Genomic DNA, 17801 nt, shown 5'->3' with positions numbered 1-17801 from the left:
CCTCCACCCAAACTGGCCGCCCCGCCTGTCCTCCTCCTCGTCCTCCCCCTGGTTGACCCAAGGCTTGCCTGGATTATAAAGGGCAGACAGGGACACACAGAACCCAGGAGCTGGGGGAGTCTCCCTTGGGGCAGACCTGGAGTGAGAAGCCCCGCATGTTTACTGGCTGTGGGGGGAGGGGGGCTCTCAAGGGCGTTCCAACGTTCCAGGTGAACCAGACCTTCCGGCCTCCTGGAATCCATGACATCTGAATTCCATTTCCAGGGCAGGCAGGGCAGGTCTCCCCAGACTCTGACCTTTCACCTCCTTTCCGGGTGTTGACTGGTCTGCTCTGCTGAGAAGAGACCTTGACCTTCACACTCTTTGACCGGGGGTTCCCTTTGTCCCCAAGATGAAAATCTGTTCTGTGAGGGTTACATCGAGATACAGAGGACCCAAGGCTGGAGTGGGACCCATATAAGGCTCATTCCTGGATGGTTTCATCTCCATCCACACTTCACAGCTGGGCAACCTTGGCGCAGTGACTTCACTTCTCTGTGCCTCAGCTGCCTCCTTCTGGAAAAGGGAGTTAATAATCACCATGGAGTGATTGTAAAAGTGTGAGTTAATAGATTAGAGATCTTAGAACAGCAACCTGGCAGGTGGTGGAGCCTATGGCCCCAGTAAGACTGCTGTGATGTGTACCCCTGGAGTTGAGAAGAATTTCTTGGGTTCCAGTGGACTCCACATTTTGAGATGACTCTCCGGCCACCTCCTTACTCCTCACAGTCCTTGAGGCTCATGGGAGTGACCCCCGTGCTACAGATCAGGAAACTGAGGTCCTGGGATAATTTCATGAGACAAGGGTCTCATGACTGATGACACATTTGGAGGCCAGAATGGTGTCCTGGCTCCCCTGGCTCTGACCCACACCGTGTTCCACAACTGCCTTTTGTATGCTTTCATCTGTCCCTTCACTCATTCAGCAAATATTTGCTGGGCACTGTATGAGTTGCCTCTTGCTGCTGTAATAAGTCAGCACAAACTTAGTGCCTTAAAACAAAGCAGATATATTCAGTTACAGTTCTGGAGGTCAGGAGTTGGAAGTCTGTCTTACTGGGCTAAAATCAAGGTTTCCACAAGACCACGTCCCTTCTGGAGGTTCTGGGGAAGAATCCATTTCCTGGCCTTCTCTAGCTTCTAGAGGCACCCGCATCCCTTGGTTCACGGCCCCACATCACATGGCCTTCTCTCTCTGGCTCTGACCCTCCTGCCTCCCTCTTGTAAGGATCTTGCGATGACATGGGTTCCCCCTGGGGAATCCAGGTTCACCCCTGTCTCAAGATCTTTAATCCCATCAGCAAAGTCTGGAAAATAATCACAGGTTCTAAGCATTAGGATACGGACATCTTTGGGGGGGGGGGAAGGGAGCATTATTCAGCCTACCACAGGCACCTTGTTTCGCCTGACCCTGCTGGGTACCAGACAATGAGGCACAAAAGATGACAGGTGCTTGCCCTCGTGGAGCACTGGGTGGTCCATGGCCACACCGAGCAGGTAGTCACAGTGATGGACACATGATTATAAAGGGTTGCCAGATAAAGTACAAGACACCTGGTTAAATTTGGAATTTTGGAAACGCAATTTTTTTCGTATAAATATATAATATATATTATGTTTAAGAATATATAATAATTATACTATTGTATTTAATATATTTGGGATATATAGTTTAAAATAATTTTAAAAAGCATTAGTATGACTTAATATTTGAATCATTCTTACACTCAAAAAAGAAAGAAAAATATAGATGTATGGTACTCTCATGCATGATTAGAGCCTGTTATAACTTAACCAGGGAAGGATTCTAATCAAAGGCAACACATAAGCTAGTACGTGTGTTAGGATGGCACTGGCGGTGGAGCGAAGAATGAGGCCCACGCACCGACACATGTTCTAGGGTCAGAAACTGCTTAAGGTACTTCGCAGCCTCGGAGTGGGCGGGCCCTATGCTGAAGGCTCCGCCCCTCGGACGTGCACATGCGCATTCTGCCTGGGATGGATGAGCCGCCAGAGCCCGGCCTCAGCGTCAGTGTCTGAGGCTGCGCATGCCCACCTGGCTCTGAAGCCTTCTGCGCAGCCTCGTGGGGGCGGAACCTCGTGGTGGGCGGGTGGCTTCCCGCGCAAACGGTCCTGGCGGAGGCCGAGCCAAGGAGCTTGCAGGGTTGCGGGAGCTGCCGAGCTCCCGGGAGGAACCGGCGGGCGCCTGGAGACCCCGGTTGTGGCTGTTCCAGCGCCAAGTGCCCTGCCCGCTGTGGGCACGAGCCTGGGGGCGGCATCCGCCCGCCGTGGCCCCTCGCAGCGACGTGGGCCGGAGGCTCGGGCCCCGCAGGCGTGTCCCCGGTCCACGAGGCCGACCCCCGAGAAGCAGGGCGGCAGGAGACGGCGCCCCTTCCGAGAAGGGGGCGGATCCTCCTCCGGGGGCCTCCCGTCTTCGGAGAAATGGGCAGGAAACGGAGAGGAAGTGGCGGTCGGCCAAGGGGGAAGTCAGCCCCGCGCGGAGGGAGGCCTGGGTCCCGGGATGGAAGGAGGCGCCCGCCTAGACTCGCCCCTCCCGGTGCGTCGCCCTGGATGGCAGCAGCCGACAGCAGGCGGTGTCGTCTTTAAGTGTAGGTTTTGCTTTTCCCGAAGTGCCCGGTGATTTCTGCGGGCCTAGTGCGTCTCTGCAAGGAGAGGACAGTCTGACTGGGGAGATAAAGCCCAGGAACAGACAGTAAACGTGGGCTCAGCATTTGGCTGGAAGTCCAGGCGGGAGTCAGAAGAGACAGTTGTCACTTATTTGTGATACCGACCCCGTCCTTGGACCCTTTAAATCAGTAGAAATTGTTAATTGTAGCAGCACTATTTACAATAGCCAAGACATAGAAGCAACCTAAATGTCCAGCGACAGATGACTGGATAAAGATGTGGTGTATATACACAATGGAACATTACTCAGCCATAAAAAAGAATGAAATAATGCCATTTGGAGCAACTTGGATGTGCCTAGAGATTATCATACTGAGTGAAGTAAGTCAGACAAAAAGACAAATGCCATATGATATCACTTATATGTGAAATCTAAAAAATATGATACAAATAAACTTATTTACAAAACAGACAGACACAGAAAACAAACTTACGGTCACCAAAAGGGAAAGAGGGGAGGGATAATAGTTTGGGATTAAATACCATGTTCAGCATAGATAAACAAGGACCTACTGTATAGCACAGGGAATTACATTTCAATATCTTGTAAAAAGAATATGGAAAAGAACATATGTGTAACTGAATCACTGCTGTGCACCAGAAACTAACATTGTAAATCAACCAAACTTCAATAATTAAAGAAAGAAAGAAATTGACAAGCGGCCAGAGGGGAAATTCAGCCAAGGCTTCACTGGCACTGGTGCTGCAGCAGGAGGGAGCGAAGACAATGACAGGCGCCTTGACTTGCCCTCCAAGGAGGTGGGCTGGCTCCTTCAACGGGGCGAGGGTGGGCAGAAGGGGAGCTCAGGCGGTCAGCTCAGCCCCTTGGTGGTGCCGTGTGCAGGGGTCTTGCACAGTCTCCTGCTTTCTCTCCCAACAGCTCTGAAGTAGCAGTTGGGTCTTGGCCTTTTTGCTGCTGCTTGTTCATAATTGGCCCTCACTGCACATGCACGCAGTTATTTTTAATTCCTTATAGTGTCTTTGTATTTTGTTGCTTGAGGTGCTATTTGTCCACGTGCAGGCACTGCAGCACTGGTCCCAGGTCCCAGCCTGTCTCATTGGTCCCATACGCCAATGGGATGTCGAGGGCGTTAACAACATCTTAAGACCATCAGCCAGTTTTACTTGTTGGAGGCTTTATTAACTTTGTGACAACCTTGGTGCTACTGGTTTTCCTCATTTTGCAAGCGAGGAAACTTGAGACGCAGAGCCACGAGCTGCTGGAGGTCCCCCCGCTAAGTTGGTGGCGGAACCTGCCTCGCTTGTGCCTTTCCCATTTCATGGCACTGCCTCTCACTGGGATGCTCTCAGAGGCCACGTGGACCCACTGCCCAGCCAAACCCGTGTTTCCGCCCTCCGGGACGGTCCCGGAAAGATAGTGGGTCCCCTAGTCCTGGGCCCTCCGGAGCTGAGGGGCCTTGTGAAGACAGCTCCCAGAGGGAATGTTTCGGAGTGTGCTGGCCAGGAAGGAGACCAGACATGAAGGGCATTTCCTCTTTGCTCCAAAGATGGCCAGGATGGGGTGGGCGGATGGTCAAGGCAGCAGGAGTGCCGGAGGAGGGCGGCTCCCACTGCTTCCTCCCAGTGCGGGGGTGGCACTGGGAAAGCAGTTCCGAGGCCCGGGGGTCGGGCTTGGCTTTTACCCCTGAGCCAGACTGTCTCGCGCCTTCCATGAGACGGTGACTAGTTCTGACCCCAAAGTTGTGCCCAGATTGTCCCATGAAGCTTTGAGACCCTGGTCTGAGAATTTCTCCTCCCCAGAGGCAGGTCCCTGTGGCTTCGAGGAGGGGACCATGAGTGTTTGCCAAACTCAGAACCCTTCTAGATCCTTCTAATATGTGGGGAGTGGTGGGGAGGCAAGACACATTACCTGGCAGTGCAAGCAAAACCTTTCCGGAATGTTCTGTAGAAGAGGAACACACCTCTCCTGGTTAAAGCCGATCTCTGACCTACCCAGGATCAGAGACTTCAGAAGGGGGCGTGCCGCCCCTCCTTGCCCTAGAATCCCAGTGCGGCTTCATCTGTGATTATTCATTTTCTAGATGATAGGAGAGGAGTTAGCCGACGTCCTTGAGGTCATCTGTGGAAACTGAAGGGATGAGAAGGGAGCAGGGGCTGGATCAGAGCACAGGGCGAGTGAAGGACAGAGCTGGGACCGAGGCCTTGGCCACCTGTCGCCTGTCCCGACCCTCTGACCCTCCGCCCCAGCGCTCTGCTGCCGTGTAGGACACAGACGGCATTCTGACCAGAGAGAAGATGGCCTTCTCCCCGTCGGGCTCAGAGTTCTTCCCGGAGTGATAGGTTTGGTTTTGTTTTGTATTTTTGGAGTGATAGGTTTTGGCGAGAAACAGTCCTGGGCTTCTGGGGAGCTGCTCCCGGCAGGGCCTTGCATCACCGTCTCTGCCCTCAGCTCTGCACTGGCTTCTCCAGATCAGCCACAGGTGGGCTGCAGACAGCAAGGAGCCCGACATGGCTACCTGGGGGGACCCCCTCGACCTGCAGGCTCTGCTGCTGCCTCCAAAGCCCCTCTGGGGACTTTCCCCCTCATCTCTTTGCATCTCTGGGGGAGGCTGAACCCTGAGCCTGCCTCCTCGGCTGCCTGGGCTCCAGAGCCCAGGCTCCACTGGCAAAGGACTTTCTCTGAAGCACCCAGGCCACCGGGCTGGGGTGGGAACTGGAGGGCAGGCGGCTTCCAGAGGACTGCTGATCCCGGGGCAGGGGGTGGAAGCTGGCGCGGGTCACAGGCAGATGTCTGATAAACAGGATTCAAGTTGTCACTTAGTTGAGCACTTTTGCTTCTGCACTGCAGCCTCAGAAAAGCCCCCTCTTTGGTACAAAAGCAAACTTTCTAATGATTATCCGCAAAGTGCGTCCGGCGGGAAGGCTGGTGCTGGGTCTCGCGAGCCTTCTCTGGAGGATGTCAGCCAGTTTCCAAAGGTGTCTTCAGCACGGCCTATTGGTGCCCAGTGTTTCTGCACAGAAGAGACTTTGACATGACAGCTAAAGATAGACGGGGCTGGTGGGCTTGGAGACGAGCTGCCCAAAGGCCTTCCAGGAAGGAGGGGCGGGTTGCCAGCTTCTGGGAGTGTTGTCAGTGGACACCCTGCAGCGGTCAGCCCCATTAGGAAATGCTTCAGCTGCAGAGAGATGCCGGGCCCCGGATCAGCCCATCTGATGGCTGTTGATGGTGGAGGCACAGAGGCTGCATTTGGGCCCACAAGGGGCAACTGGGAAAAGCTGCTCGGCTCCAGAGCCCCCCTAGGGTAGCCGAGGCCCCTCGCCCTCCCTTTCACAGGCGGTGATCCCAGAAGTCCTGTCTCATAAACATCCTGAACCCAACTCAGTCTGCTTCCCCGAGAGCCCAGCCTGCCCCGTAACACTGGACGACTGTGCCTGTGTGTGTGTGTGTGCGCGCGCATGTGTGCATCTTTGTGCACGCGTGTGTGCTGCATCTCCTGCAGGGCGAGGAACTTACAGAAACGGTGAAAGACTGGCAGGAAGTTCTCTAGAGCTATCGCAGGATTCTTCCAGTTCCCATAGTTATTATTATTTTTAAAATATTTCAGTTTTTTTCTCTCTTTGTATTTTTTTATTTGTATCATTCCATTTATTTCTATTTTTTGGTGGGATAATTATGTTTACTTATTTATTTGATGGAGGTACTGGGGATTGAACCCAGGACTTCATGCGTGCTGAGCGCGAGCTGCACCACTGAGTGCCCCTCCCCGCCCCCACAATTCTTCCTTTCCATATTTTGACCACAGTGTTATCGGTGTGAGTTTCATCTCGGCTCTGGATTGTGCCTTTTATCATCTGAAGGTCTCATCTGATGCTTTTGGCCTTGCTTTCAACCCTGACACGAAGCACCAGTGGTTAGAATGACTTGCCCAAGGTCCCAGGGAGGCCAGGCAGTTGCCACTTGTTGAGGTTTTAAAACAGATTCAGAGAAGAGGAAGAGGTGCGAAAACAGGATAGGACATCGTGGAAGGAGAAAGAAATACAGATTGTTGTAGAGAAAACACATGATGCGCAAAGTGATGGCAGGATGGGTGGCACGGGGACGCGCTGCCGTGGACTTAACGCTGTGGGACGGGTCTGGTCCGCCCACCTGCGTCCACGCCTCTCGCTGACAGTGTCTCCCAGAGACAGTGTCCCAGGCCAAGGAGGCTCTTGGGTCCATGGGGGCGTTCTCGCCCCCTTGCCGGCCCCACTTCGCTGCTCAGCATTCTGTGTTGGTAAATTAAAAGCACAGGGAAGGGTGACATGCTTGGAAAGCGCCTGTGCTACGGACCAGGCCGCAGAGGCTGCTGGGGTGTGGCAGTTCTGTCTCCGAACATCTGAACTGAAGACAGCCTCTTCATTTCATCAGTAAGAGGCAGCAGTCATTTTGACTTGAAAGAGACAGAGGTTTTTGTTTTTTTTAATTGGCACCTTCTGAACAGAGAGGTCTTGTGAAGTAGGACTCGAGGCCAGTGAACCCTTTTGCGTAGCATTTCTTGGAAAGTCACTCGCAAATTCGAGGAGGGTTATAGGTTCCTTTCTGAACAAGCCACCTGGCAAGTTCCAGTGCTGAGAGGCAGGCCAGCTTTGTGGGCAGGTGGCCCAAGCTGTCACCTGGGGCCCCCAGACTCACAAAGTTCAACATCCTGCAGTTACCATCCTGACATCTGTAATTTTTGAAGAAGGGGCCCTCATATGAGGGCACTGCTCCCATGGAGAAGCTCGGTGACTCACAGTTGGCCCTCTCCCCCCTTCAAGGAGCTCACGGCGGGACGGGGCGGACTCTGAAAGCGAAACCAGTGTCCTGGCTGTGCGGATGGCTGCGCTGATCATCATTCTGAATTTCTTGTTTACTCTCTGCCATCGGTACTAGACAGCTCGCTCCAACTCAGTGCTCTGGTCCTGGGGCAGCACCCCTTCTGGCTGGCAGTCGTCCTGCTTCTTGGGTTCCTGGAGCTGACCGGAAACATCCCAGAGTGCAGAGCACGACCCCTAAGGCCCTCCGTTTTCTGTCCTCTGCTTCTCCGGCTTCAGGTGCTGCCAGCCCCTTCCCCCGGCCCGCTCCTGCACACCCAGCTCCTCGAGGCCACGCTCACAGCTGCTGGGGTTAGGACTTGCACACAGATTTTGGGGGTGCGCAGTTCAACCCCGTGCACTAGCCCAGCTCAGGCTCCCCACGTCTCCAGGTGAAGCCGCGTCCCCGGCATTGCACAGTGATGACTGTGTGTGTTTTCCTCAGCCTCACTCTACGTCCCTGGACCGTGAGCTCTCAGGCAGGCCCTTAGGGAATGAAGAGAGGAAGTCCGCTTGTTGCGAACACAGTGAGATAGCTCTTCAGCCAAATGAATGAATTTGGAAATACATGTGGCAGTGGGTTGACCAGCGTCTCCCCCAAGTTCGGGCCCACCTGGAACCTCACAATGGGACCTTATTTGGAAATGGGGTCTCAGTGGGTGTAACTGGATCAGATGAGGTCCTGCTAGAATGGAGGGGGGTCACTTCTTCCCGGAGCCTTACCTTCCCCTCCGCCTCCACTGTGCTCCAGTGAGGCTGGCGGGGAAGATACTTGCACATCAGAGGGTGGGAAAGAGGTCCCGCAGGAATGGGGGGCCTTCCACTTCAGGGAGACGTCTCGGCCTGGGCCTGGGCCTGCCGAGGTGGCCCCTGCAGGTGCAGGGTGAGCTGCTTCCCCTGCCCCCCTGCCACCTTTTTGGAGGCACGACACCTAAAAGGCCCCTCTGGATTCTGGAGGCCACTTGCTTCCTGTAGGCCTGTTCCACTACCCATCAGAGCCAGCCCCCCTCCTGCGGTGGGGCGGGGGTCTGCAACCCTCACGCCCACTGCAGGCATTCAGGGTCACTCTTGGTGTCATACGTTCTGTGGGTTTTGCTAAAGGTACAACGTCGTGTGTCCACCAAGACCATGTCCCACAGATCCAGGTCCCTGCCCTAAAAGCCTCCCCCGCTCCACCCGTTCCTCCCGCCTCCTGCCTGCCCCCAGCCCCAGCCAGGGGGCTCCGTGGTCCTGCCTCTCCCAGCTTCCGGCTCCCTCCATCCTCACCGCCAGCAGCGCGGCATCTCTCGTCTCTCTCTGACTCTGACCCCCCGCCTCCCTCTGATGAGGACCCTGTGAGGACAAGGGGCCCCCGGGGAGCCTCCTCGCCTGTGGGGGGTGTCACGTCTAGGCTGGGGCGTGGAGTCTTCGGGGTCCTCCCCTGGCCCCGCAGCCTGTGTGGCCTCGCCCAGTCCAGAGCCTCCTGTAAGTGGAAGCGTGCGGGCCTCCTGTGTGAGGCCACTTCGCGGGTGTGCATTTGCGAACCGCCCGGCTGTCGTCCTTGGTGGTGCTTTGTCCCATCGTGCGGCTGAGGGTTCTGGGGTAGGGGTGGCTCAGTCCCTGCTGCTGAATACTTGAGGTGTTTCCAGGCTGGACTGTGAGAAGACATTCCTTCCTTCCAAGACATTTTGTGGACAGATGTTTTGGTTTCTCTTAGGTAAACACGAGCAGAATCGCCGGGTCAGGGAGTAGGTGTGTGTTTAGTTTTGTAAGAAATGGCAGAACCTTTTCCCAAAGTGGCTGGAGCACCTCACCCCTCACCGGTGAGCGGTGGAGTTCAGGTTGCAGTTGCTCCGGTCCTCAGCACCGCCCATCTGTCAAGTTTTAGCCATGCAGCTGGACACTGGCTAAGGTGTTTTTCTTTTTGTGGTAAAATACACATGACATGAAATTCACCATCGTAACCACTTGTGAGAGCTCCGCTCAGCGGCGTTAAGCTCACTCACACTGTTGTGCCGCCCTCCCCACCACCGTCTCCAGGACTTTCTCATCTTCCCAAACTGCAGCTCTGTCCCCATGAAACACCGACTCCCCCTCCCCTCCCCCAGCCCCTGGTCCACCGTCTACTTCCTGTCTCTGTGGATGTGACTCCTCTAAGGACCTCCTGTGAGTGGAACCAGACAGTATTTGCCCTTCTGTGTCTGGTTCTCTCACTGAGAATCACATCCTCAAGGTCCATCGATGTTGGACAAGTGTCAGAATCTCCTTCTTTTTTGTGGCTGAATCATGTATTCCACCGTGTGGGTGGACCACATTTGTTTATCCGTCATCTGTTGGACACTTAGGGTGTCCCCACCTTTGGGCTGCTGTGGATCATGCTAGGAACACGGGTGTGCACATATCTGTTCAAGTCCCTGCTTTCAGTTCTTTTGTGTACACACCCAGAAGTAGAGCTGCTGACTCACGTGGTAATTTCATGTTTAGGTTTTTGAAATGCCTTCTAATCTTATACTTTTTTTCCAATAAAGAAAATTTTATTTTCAATGATAAATATTTTGCAATTATTTTCCATTATAGGTTATCACAAGGTATTGAACATAGTTCCCGGTGCTGTGCAGTGAATCCGTGTTGCTCTCCTATTTCATGTGTAGCACTTTGTGTCTGTCAATCCCCTACTCCTAATTTATCCCCCTCCCCCACATCTTCCCTAATCTTATCTTTCATGATACATGGGACACAATTTTTGTGCAGCTGACTCTGTAAACGTTTTACACAAAGAAAGTTCTCTGCTCAGAGGTGGGAGGCAGCCATGTACAGATGTATCACCAAAGATTTAACTCTTCGTGATGTGCAGTGAGGCTGGGTCACAACTCATTTGACCTCTCCCCAGGAGTCTGGAGGTCGAGGGTGGTTTCTGGGTGATGGAGAGCAGGAAGGGGCGAGATCAAGACCTTCCCAGGCTCCGAGCTCTCAGAGGACCTGAGACTCACAACACGGGCAGATCCTCAGATGGCCTCCTCCTCAATTTTCTAACTACATGTCAGAAAGATGTAGGAGCCAGAGGTCACTTCTCTGTGCTGTTGCCCAAAGCCCGGTTCCATCTGTGTAGCTCTTCCCAGGGCTGGTGGGGGGTGGGGGTGTAACCCCCACCCCAATCCATCCCCACAAGCAGCAGCCAGGGAGCTAAGGAAGGGCCGGAGCCAGCAGGAAGGAACAGTGAGCCTTTTTATTGTGGATTCATTCACTTGGTATCAACAATCCCACACAATATTACAACACAGCAGGAAAGTGGGTGTGGCACACCTGGAATTTTTTAAAAATCAGAATAAAAACCACTGGACATCCACACGCAGATGGGGGTGGAAGCTGTTAGAACCACAGGCTGCTTCTGAGAAGCAGGAACCAGTCTTTCCCATGTCTGGCCATAGTCTCCAGGGACAGAGGAGGAAGAGGGTGGAGGGTGACATATGGCTTCTGTTCAGGGGACCCCGCATCAGGCTGGCTTTTTATAAATGCTCCTGAAGGACAAGCAACCATTGGTGGCCTCGCCTTGGCCTGGAAACAGCCCCAGGTCACTCATGCTCGAGGGAGGGTCTGATGGCCTTTTCCTGCCATCCCGGGGCCAAGAAGGATGAGCTGCCTGGAGGCCCAGCGCCTCCGGACACAGTGACCGGGATGTCAAAGGAGGAAAGCACCTTCCAGCAGGCCCAGTGGTTCACGTCCCCACCGCATGACATCACAGCCCAGTCACTTAATTCTTGGCCTGGGGGGTTACCTTTGGGGATGATGAGGAAGGGGCTACATTCTAGCTCCTTCCTGGAGTGGAGGAGGGGAGGGGAGGGAAGGCCACAGGATCAGGGCTGGGCCGGGCCAGGCCCTCAGGGAGCACTGCAGGCTGCAGAAAAAGGGAGACTGCGCTTCTGCTGCCCAGCTCTGCCCTTCTTAGGTGACTGTGTCCTCAGTACCCCCCACCTTCTCCCCCTAGTCACATGGCTGAGAGACACTGGTCTCCCCCACGTCCGCACTGCCCTCACCAGCTCCCGGCCACTTACAGTCCCCCAAATGCCCTGAAAACCCTGTCTTCTTGCTGATACCTGAGCCACAAAAGCACAAGCAGGAAACACTGCCGTGTATGCACTGAGGCTCCAGGCCTTCGCCCAGGGCACTGGCGTTTACTCTAAGAAGGGGAAAAAGGAAAGGAAAAGAGGGCTTCCTCCTCAGCTGGAAAGAAACTCATAGTGGGGTTTCTGCTGACGCCACCTCCTGGGGTGGGAGGTTGCCGGCCCCTGAAGTGCAGCTGGGTGGTTGCGGCCATGGGGCTGGGGGATGGCTGTCCTCACTCTCTCTGGGCCTCAGTTTACCCAGGCAGCTGGGTCCCTGGGGTCTCCGGGGTGGGGGTGGGTAGAAACGGACGATTTTGCTTCAGGGCTGGGGGGAGCGGAGGCTCGCTGAGCCCGGAGTTGGAGTCGGGATGGGGCTGCCAGGCTGGCTCACCCCCAACCCCGCTCAGCCAGGGGTCCTGGGCTTTGCTTCCTAGTGCCTTCCCCCGAGTCATTCGGGTGGGGACACGCGGTAGGGGCTGGGCTGGGCACGGCTGGCATGGGGTCTCGGTCCCCGGACACTCCTGACGCTGAGATCAGGCTGTCTTGCCCTCTTTGGGGCCGGGTGGCTGGAGGGCAGGGACAGTGGGGGGCGCAGGAGGAAGGCCCGCGGTGCGCGGACCGATCTCAGGCTCAAGGGATTAAGGCTTCTGTCACAGAGCAAAGGGTTACCAGTCAGCAGATGGCTGGTGGGGTGTCCTCGCCGGCAGACGCGCTCTGCCAGCTGCCCCTCTAACCCTCGGGATTAAGCCCCGCTGTGCTCTGGCTTCCCCCTGCCCAGCGGGCGCCCCGGAGGTTTCTGGAACAGGCTTTGTTCCGACCTGCTGTTCTGCTGGGGACGGGGTGAGGCACCTCGGCCGCTGGCTCCCCACGCAGTGGAAGGGGGCAGCAGCCTGAGTGGGCGGGGGGTTGCGGCTTTCCCATCCAACTGCAGTGCGGGAGGCCCGGCCCCCGGAGGCCCCAGGTGCTCCCGGACCGGCCGGAGAGAGCTGGGCGCCTGGGAGAAACGCGGCCCTGGGTCTGCACGCAGCGGGGGCCGGCCGCGGGGGCGGGGGGCATCCCGCGAGGCTTCCCAGCGATGCAAGATCGGAGCCCCGCAGGACCACAGGGGCGCGAAGCGGCGAGGCACGGGCGAGGTGCACGAGCTCTGGCCCGGCCCCGCCCCGCCTGCCTTCTGCGGCTGCGCAGGGCCCTCCCGCTCGGGCCCTGGGGCTGGACTGCAGCCTCTGCCCCCGCCGCCGCCGCCGCCGCCGCCGCCGCCGGGGGTGGGCCGGAGCTCGGGGTGCGGGGTCCCCGCGGCTGTAGGCGGCGCTGGCAGGTGAGGGCAGGTGGGCGTCTTAAGAGAGGAAACAGCAATTGTAAAAAGGCCCCCTGCCCTGTCCCCAACCGTCAGCTCCATGACGCCCCACGTTTCCCAGGCTGCGCGGAGTGATGGACTCCCCTCGCTCCCTCCGGCCAGATGCTCGGGGTCGTTGAGCGCGAGCGAGGAGGGCGGGGCGGCGGGTGCCCCTCCGTTTCTGGGCACAGGGTCTCATCTCAGGGGCCTCCGCGGCTACTTCCAGGTCATTTCACACCTTGCTAAACCTCGACGCACTGGGCAGCCCTGCTCACTGGGCAGGCCTCCCGAGCTGCATGGCAGTGCACGAAAGTGGAACAAAACAAAGCCAAACGGAAGAGCTGAATATGACCGAAGCCTCTCACTGCCCACACCGACGTCTCGTGCTTACGACAAAACAAAACTCAGCCGGCCATAACACTGACTAGGGCCACTTGCGAAGATGCGTTTGTGGAATGGGCGGGGTCCCCAGGAAAGGGCAGGGGCTGTGGCGTGGCTGTTGGGTGACACATGCCATACGAAAGCCACGTGGCAGGGTGACCCTTGGTGACACGGATGCGTTTCACAGCCGAAGTCCCCTTCCAGGCCTCTAAAATCCACTTGTGCCTTACCATTCAATCCAGTTTAGCTGCTGCTTCAGCCAATAAAACCTGATTTTTAGCAGTTTGGATTAACACATTTTAAATTGAAAGGAGAAAAATTTCCAAAAAAAAAAATTCATAATGCCTCTCCCCAACCCCGAACCAGTTTTACTCTGCTTACTGCCCCCCACCCCCCCAAAAAAAGCATCCCACAGAAATCAACCCGGCAGAAATCTTCACAAATGGCCACTGCAAAACTTACACCCGGCCAGGTCGCCCAGGCCCGCAGCTAAGTCACCCACCTCCGTCCTGTCCCTTGGCCCAGCTCTGCCCTGGGCCGCAACTCCAATGACAACTCAGTTTAAAAAAATTGTTACCCTGTCTCTGGGGCATCTCAGCTGCTCCCCGTCGAAGTGGTTGCGTAGCAGGGCCCCTGTGAGGGCTGCGGAGCTGGGTCTGAAGCCCCAGCTGAGCCCAGAGGCTACACGTTACCCCATCTGGGCGGTGGCAACGCTGTGCATTTCTTTTGGAGTTAAAAGTCTTGCGGGACTAGGTACTGAAGGATGCCCTGACTGGGGGTGGGGGGTGGGGAGAGGGGCTGAGCACACAGGAAAACAAAGCTATAGAATAATACAAGGCTTCTTGTCCTTAAAGGGGTTCTCGGAGGCAGGGACTCCCACCAGCAGGGGGTCGTTCCGGGCGTGCTGCTCACAGTAACTCATGAGTTCGGATGAGGCTTTGGAGACCTGTGTGTGGGCACAAGGACGAGAGAGGAAAGATAAGAAAGGGCCAAGACACCTGTGTCCACAGCAGCACGGCTCAGCGGCCAGAAGGTGGACACAACCCCAATGCCCATCAACTGAAGACCAGGTACACACCACCTGCCACTCCACACGTGGGAGCATCACTCAGCTGTGACCAGGAGAGCAGCCATGACACCCGCCACCACGGGGACGGACCCTGAGAGCATGATGCTCAGTGAGAAGCAGACACAGAAGGACACACAGCGTGTGACTCCAAGGATGTGAGACGTCCAGAACAGGCCAGCCCACAGACACAGGGAGGGGGCTCCTGGCTGTCAGGGGCTGGGGGGGATGAGTGTGATGACAGCTAATGGGGATGGGGGTGATTTTTGGGGTGATGGAATGTTCTGAAATTAGGTAGTGGTGATGGGTGCACAACACGGTGGACACACTAATATCACTAATGATAAGTTTTTTGTTATGTTTATTTTACTGGAATTTAAAGAAGATTAAAGAAGAAGGACTGAGCCTCCCCCAGCAGGAGCTGGGCAGAGTCTGAAGGGAAGGGTCAGGGAGGGCTCAGTCTAAGACTTTGTCTCTGCCGGAGAATGGACCTGACAGGAAGGTCCCTGCCTGGACGCCCCCACAAGCCATCTGGGTATCAGTGACCCTGGTGAGTGGGCTGACACCTAGGACTCCCTGCATCAGGGTCCCAAAAGAGGAGGGCGGAGATGAGGGCAGGTGCCTGGTTCCCGGGGTCCCACCCTGCTAGCGTCTCTGTGGCCTTGGCCCCTCCGGCAGCCCCCTTCCCACCTGTGCAGCAAGAGGCAGGGGGAGGGCTCTGGGAGGTGTGGCAGCCGGGAGGGGCCTCGGTGCCCCAGACTGCAGCCCCGGGCGCCAGGGCCCCGGGCTCGGATCCTAGAGCTCAGTTTGGAAGACAGACCTCCCGCCGACAAGCATCTCATGACCGGGAAACAGGGGATGCTCTGTGCCCTCCATCCCCGCCTCGCGGGCGACCTCTCACTGGGCCTGGCCCTGCGGTCCTGGTCACTGTCCGGGGGCCCCAAAACCTCAGGCGGGACTGGGAGGGAGGCCTGTCACGTCCTGCCTCTGCTCCTCCCCACATTCAGAGGGGCGCCGGGGGAGCCCTCCCGACATCAGACGGGCGGGTGAGTCAGCGTTCTCCGCCAGGGCCCGGGCTGGCTGGGCGCGCGGAGGAAAACCACTTCAACCGGGGCCTGCTCTGTCTTCAGCCCCTAGGAATGCTTTGAATGCTCAGAGTTCTGGAACATTCAGACGCCTCATGGGAGGCCCCCCAACCCCACTGGGAGGTGCAGTAGCCTCCTCCCCACCTGGCCAGGCTGGAGGCCTAAGGCCATCACAGGGATTCCCACCCCTTCCTTCCACCAAGAGCCATCCCTTCCTCAGGAATCCCCAGACCAGCCGTGTCTGGGGGGTGGGGGTGCTGATGGAAGGGAGCCCTAGCAAACACTAAGGGCGATGGCTGATTTTAAGTGTACAATTGCGGAGGCCAGGGTACCTGGCTGTCTGGTCAAAAGCCAGCCTAGACGTCTCTCTGAAGGTATTTTTAGATGAGATTCACATTTACATCAATGGACTTTAAGTAAATCAGATGACCCTCCGTACTGTGGGTGGGCCGCTTCTAATCAGTTGTAGGCCATCAGGGAAAAGACTGAGGTCTCTCAAAGCAGAAAGATTTCTGCCTGCAGACGGCCTTCGGACTCGAGCTGCATCAGCTCTTCCCTGGGTCTCCAGCCTGTGGTCTGCCGTGCACACTTCAGACCTGCCAGCCTATGACTGTGTGAGCCAGTGCCTTAACATACATGTCACACCCTCCTCTCTCTGTAATATAGTCATATGCCCCTGACTAATCCAGTGGGGCTGGAGCAGGGCTAACGTGGAGCCATGAAACACCCGTGTCTTCTAGATGGAGACTTCCTGGCCCTCACCTGGCCACCTGCAGGCTGGGGTCTGGGGCAGGAAACAGCTTCTCGAAGGAGGCTCACCATCCTTTGCAAAGCGGTCAGGGGTTTGGTAAGAATGATTTGGAAAAGTGTCAGACACTCGTCTTGTGTAAGAGGCAGAGACCAGCTGCTTGGCCTACACGCTCTGAAAGCCCTGGATGTCGTCATGATGTCCACTTGTGGACTTAAGATTCATTTATGTAAACACACATGGTCCCTCCACACATGGGAGCATCACTCAGCCGTGACCAGGAGAGCAGCCCTGACACCCGCTCCCACATGGACGGACCCTGAGAACACGATGCTCAGTGAGAGAAGCAGACACAGAAGGACACAGTGCGTGAGTCCATGGATGTGAAACGTCCAGAAGAGGCCAGTCCCCAGACACAGAGAGGGGGCTCCTGGTTGTCAGGGGCTGTGGGGGGAGGATGGGGAATGACTGCTCATGGGATGGGGTTTCTATTTAGGGCGATGGAGTGTTCTGGAATCAGTGACGATGGCTGCACAACATTTTGAGTTCACCAAATGCCACCGAATCGTGTACTTTAAAAATGGTTAACTTTAATTTATGCAAATTAAAAAAAAAAAAAAAAAGCCCGCAGAGCTGACTGCCTGATGAGGATGCACTGTCTTGTTTTGCTTTGCATGTTCCTGGTCCCTGATGGGTTAAGTGTCTTCGAGCAGGAACTGCTTGTCTTTTTTCTTCTCTTTTCTTTTAGCATAAAAATCAAACATGCTGATTTCAAAAAACGCAATCGACGCAGAAGTGAAGAAAGCAAACAGTGAAAGGCCCGTGTCCTCCTTCCCCTTTGAGGGGCCGGGGCTCTAACTTCTATGTGCATCTGTCACAGCAAGGGAGCCAGCTCTGAGGATGAGGGGACAGAGGCCACGGTGCCTGCCTCACGCTGATGCTTTCGGTGGGGCCTGAGGTGGCCTTATCTGGGGCTGTCCAGGGAAGGACCCCAATGGCTGGGGTGGGCTTAGAGCAGAACTCGAGGCCTGCCTCGGGCCCCACTGTGTTTATAAAGCATGCTGGCACGCCGACCATCACCACAACCCATGACAGAAGGTTTACATCTGTGTCTTTTTGCTGAAAAAACTGGCTCAGAGGAGTTAAGTGAGTGGCCCAAAGTCACACAGCATGAGGCACAGCAGAGCGCATTTCCCCACCGTCCTGCTGAGCGGTCTGTGCCCCCTGTTTGCTGAAGGTGTGCCTGGGGGTCTCTCCCCTCCTCTGCCCGCCACTCGCCCACCCACCCAGCTCACCTTGATGCGCTCGATCCCAGCTTCGATGCGGAGCTGCTCCACCAGCTTCCGAGCCTGGGCTATGTTGTTAGTGGTTGACATCGTCTGCCATCAGCTCTGGGCCCCCGACGTCCAGAGAGCTGCGGGAGGAAGCAGACAGACGTGAGCTGGCCTGTCACACCCCAGGACTGCAGGTGGAGGGCCGATAGGAGGGACACCCCGCTTCCGGAAGCCTCCTGGGCCTGCCCCGCCCCACCCCCCTGCAGCCCTGCAGTCCCTAGGTTGCTGGTGGGAGGCCCAGCAAAGCACAT

At 56.2% G+C, this 17801-nt stretch overlaps 1 protein-coding gene across 2 annotated transcripts in view; it reads right to left on the bottom strand.

The window, feature by feature from the left end:
• Positions 1–10707: 10707 nt before the first annotated feature.
• GNG7 (G protein subunit gamma 7) overlaps positions 10708–17801 on the bottom strand; it is a 128109-nt gene continuing 121015 nt past the window's right edge. For both annotated transcript variants that reach the window (XM_032466073.1, XM_032466071.1), the window contains 2 exons: positions 17512–17630; positions 10708–14263 (listed from right to left, as the gene is read on the bottom strand). In XM_032466073.1, the coding sequence (XP_032321964.1) occupies positions 14138–14263; positions 17512–17592 (207 nt within the window). In that variant the 5' untranslated portion in view covers positions 17593–17630 and the 3' untranslated portion in view covers positions 10708–14137. The remainder of the gene's footprint in view (positions 14264–17511; positions 17631–17801) is intronic.

The sequence above is a fragment of the Camelus ferus genome, chromosome 22 (assembly GCF_009834535.1).
Source record: "Camelus ferus isolate YT-003-E chromosome 22, BCGSAC_Cfer_1.0, whole genome shotgun sequence".
NCBI lineage: Eukaryota > Metazoa > Chordata > Mammalia > Artiodactyla > Camelidae > Camelus > Camelus ferus.
Note: the sequence above shows the minus strand (reverse complement) of the source record. Positions and strands in the feature narration are given on the sequence as shown.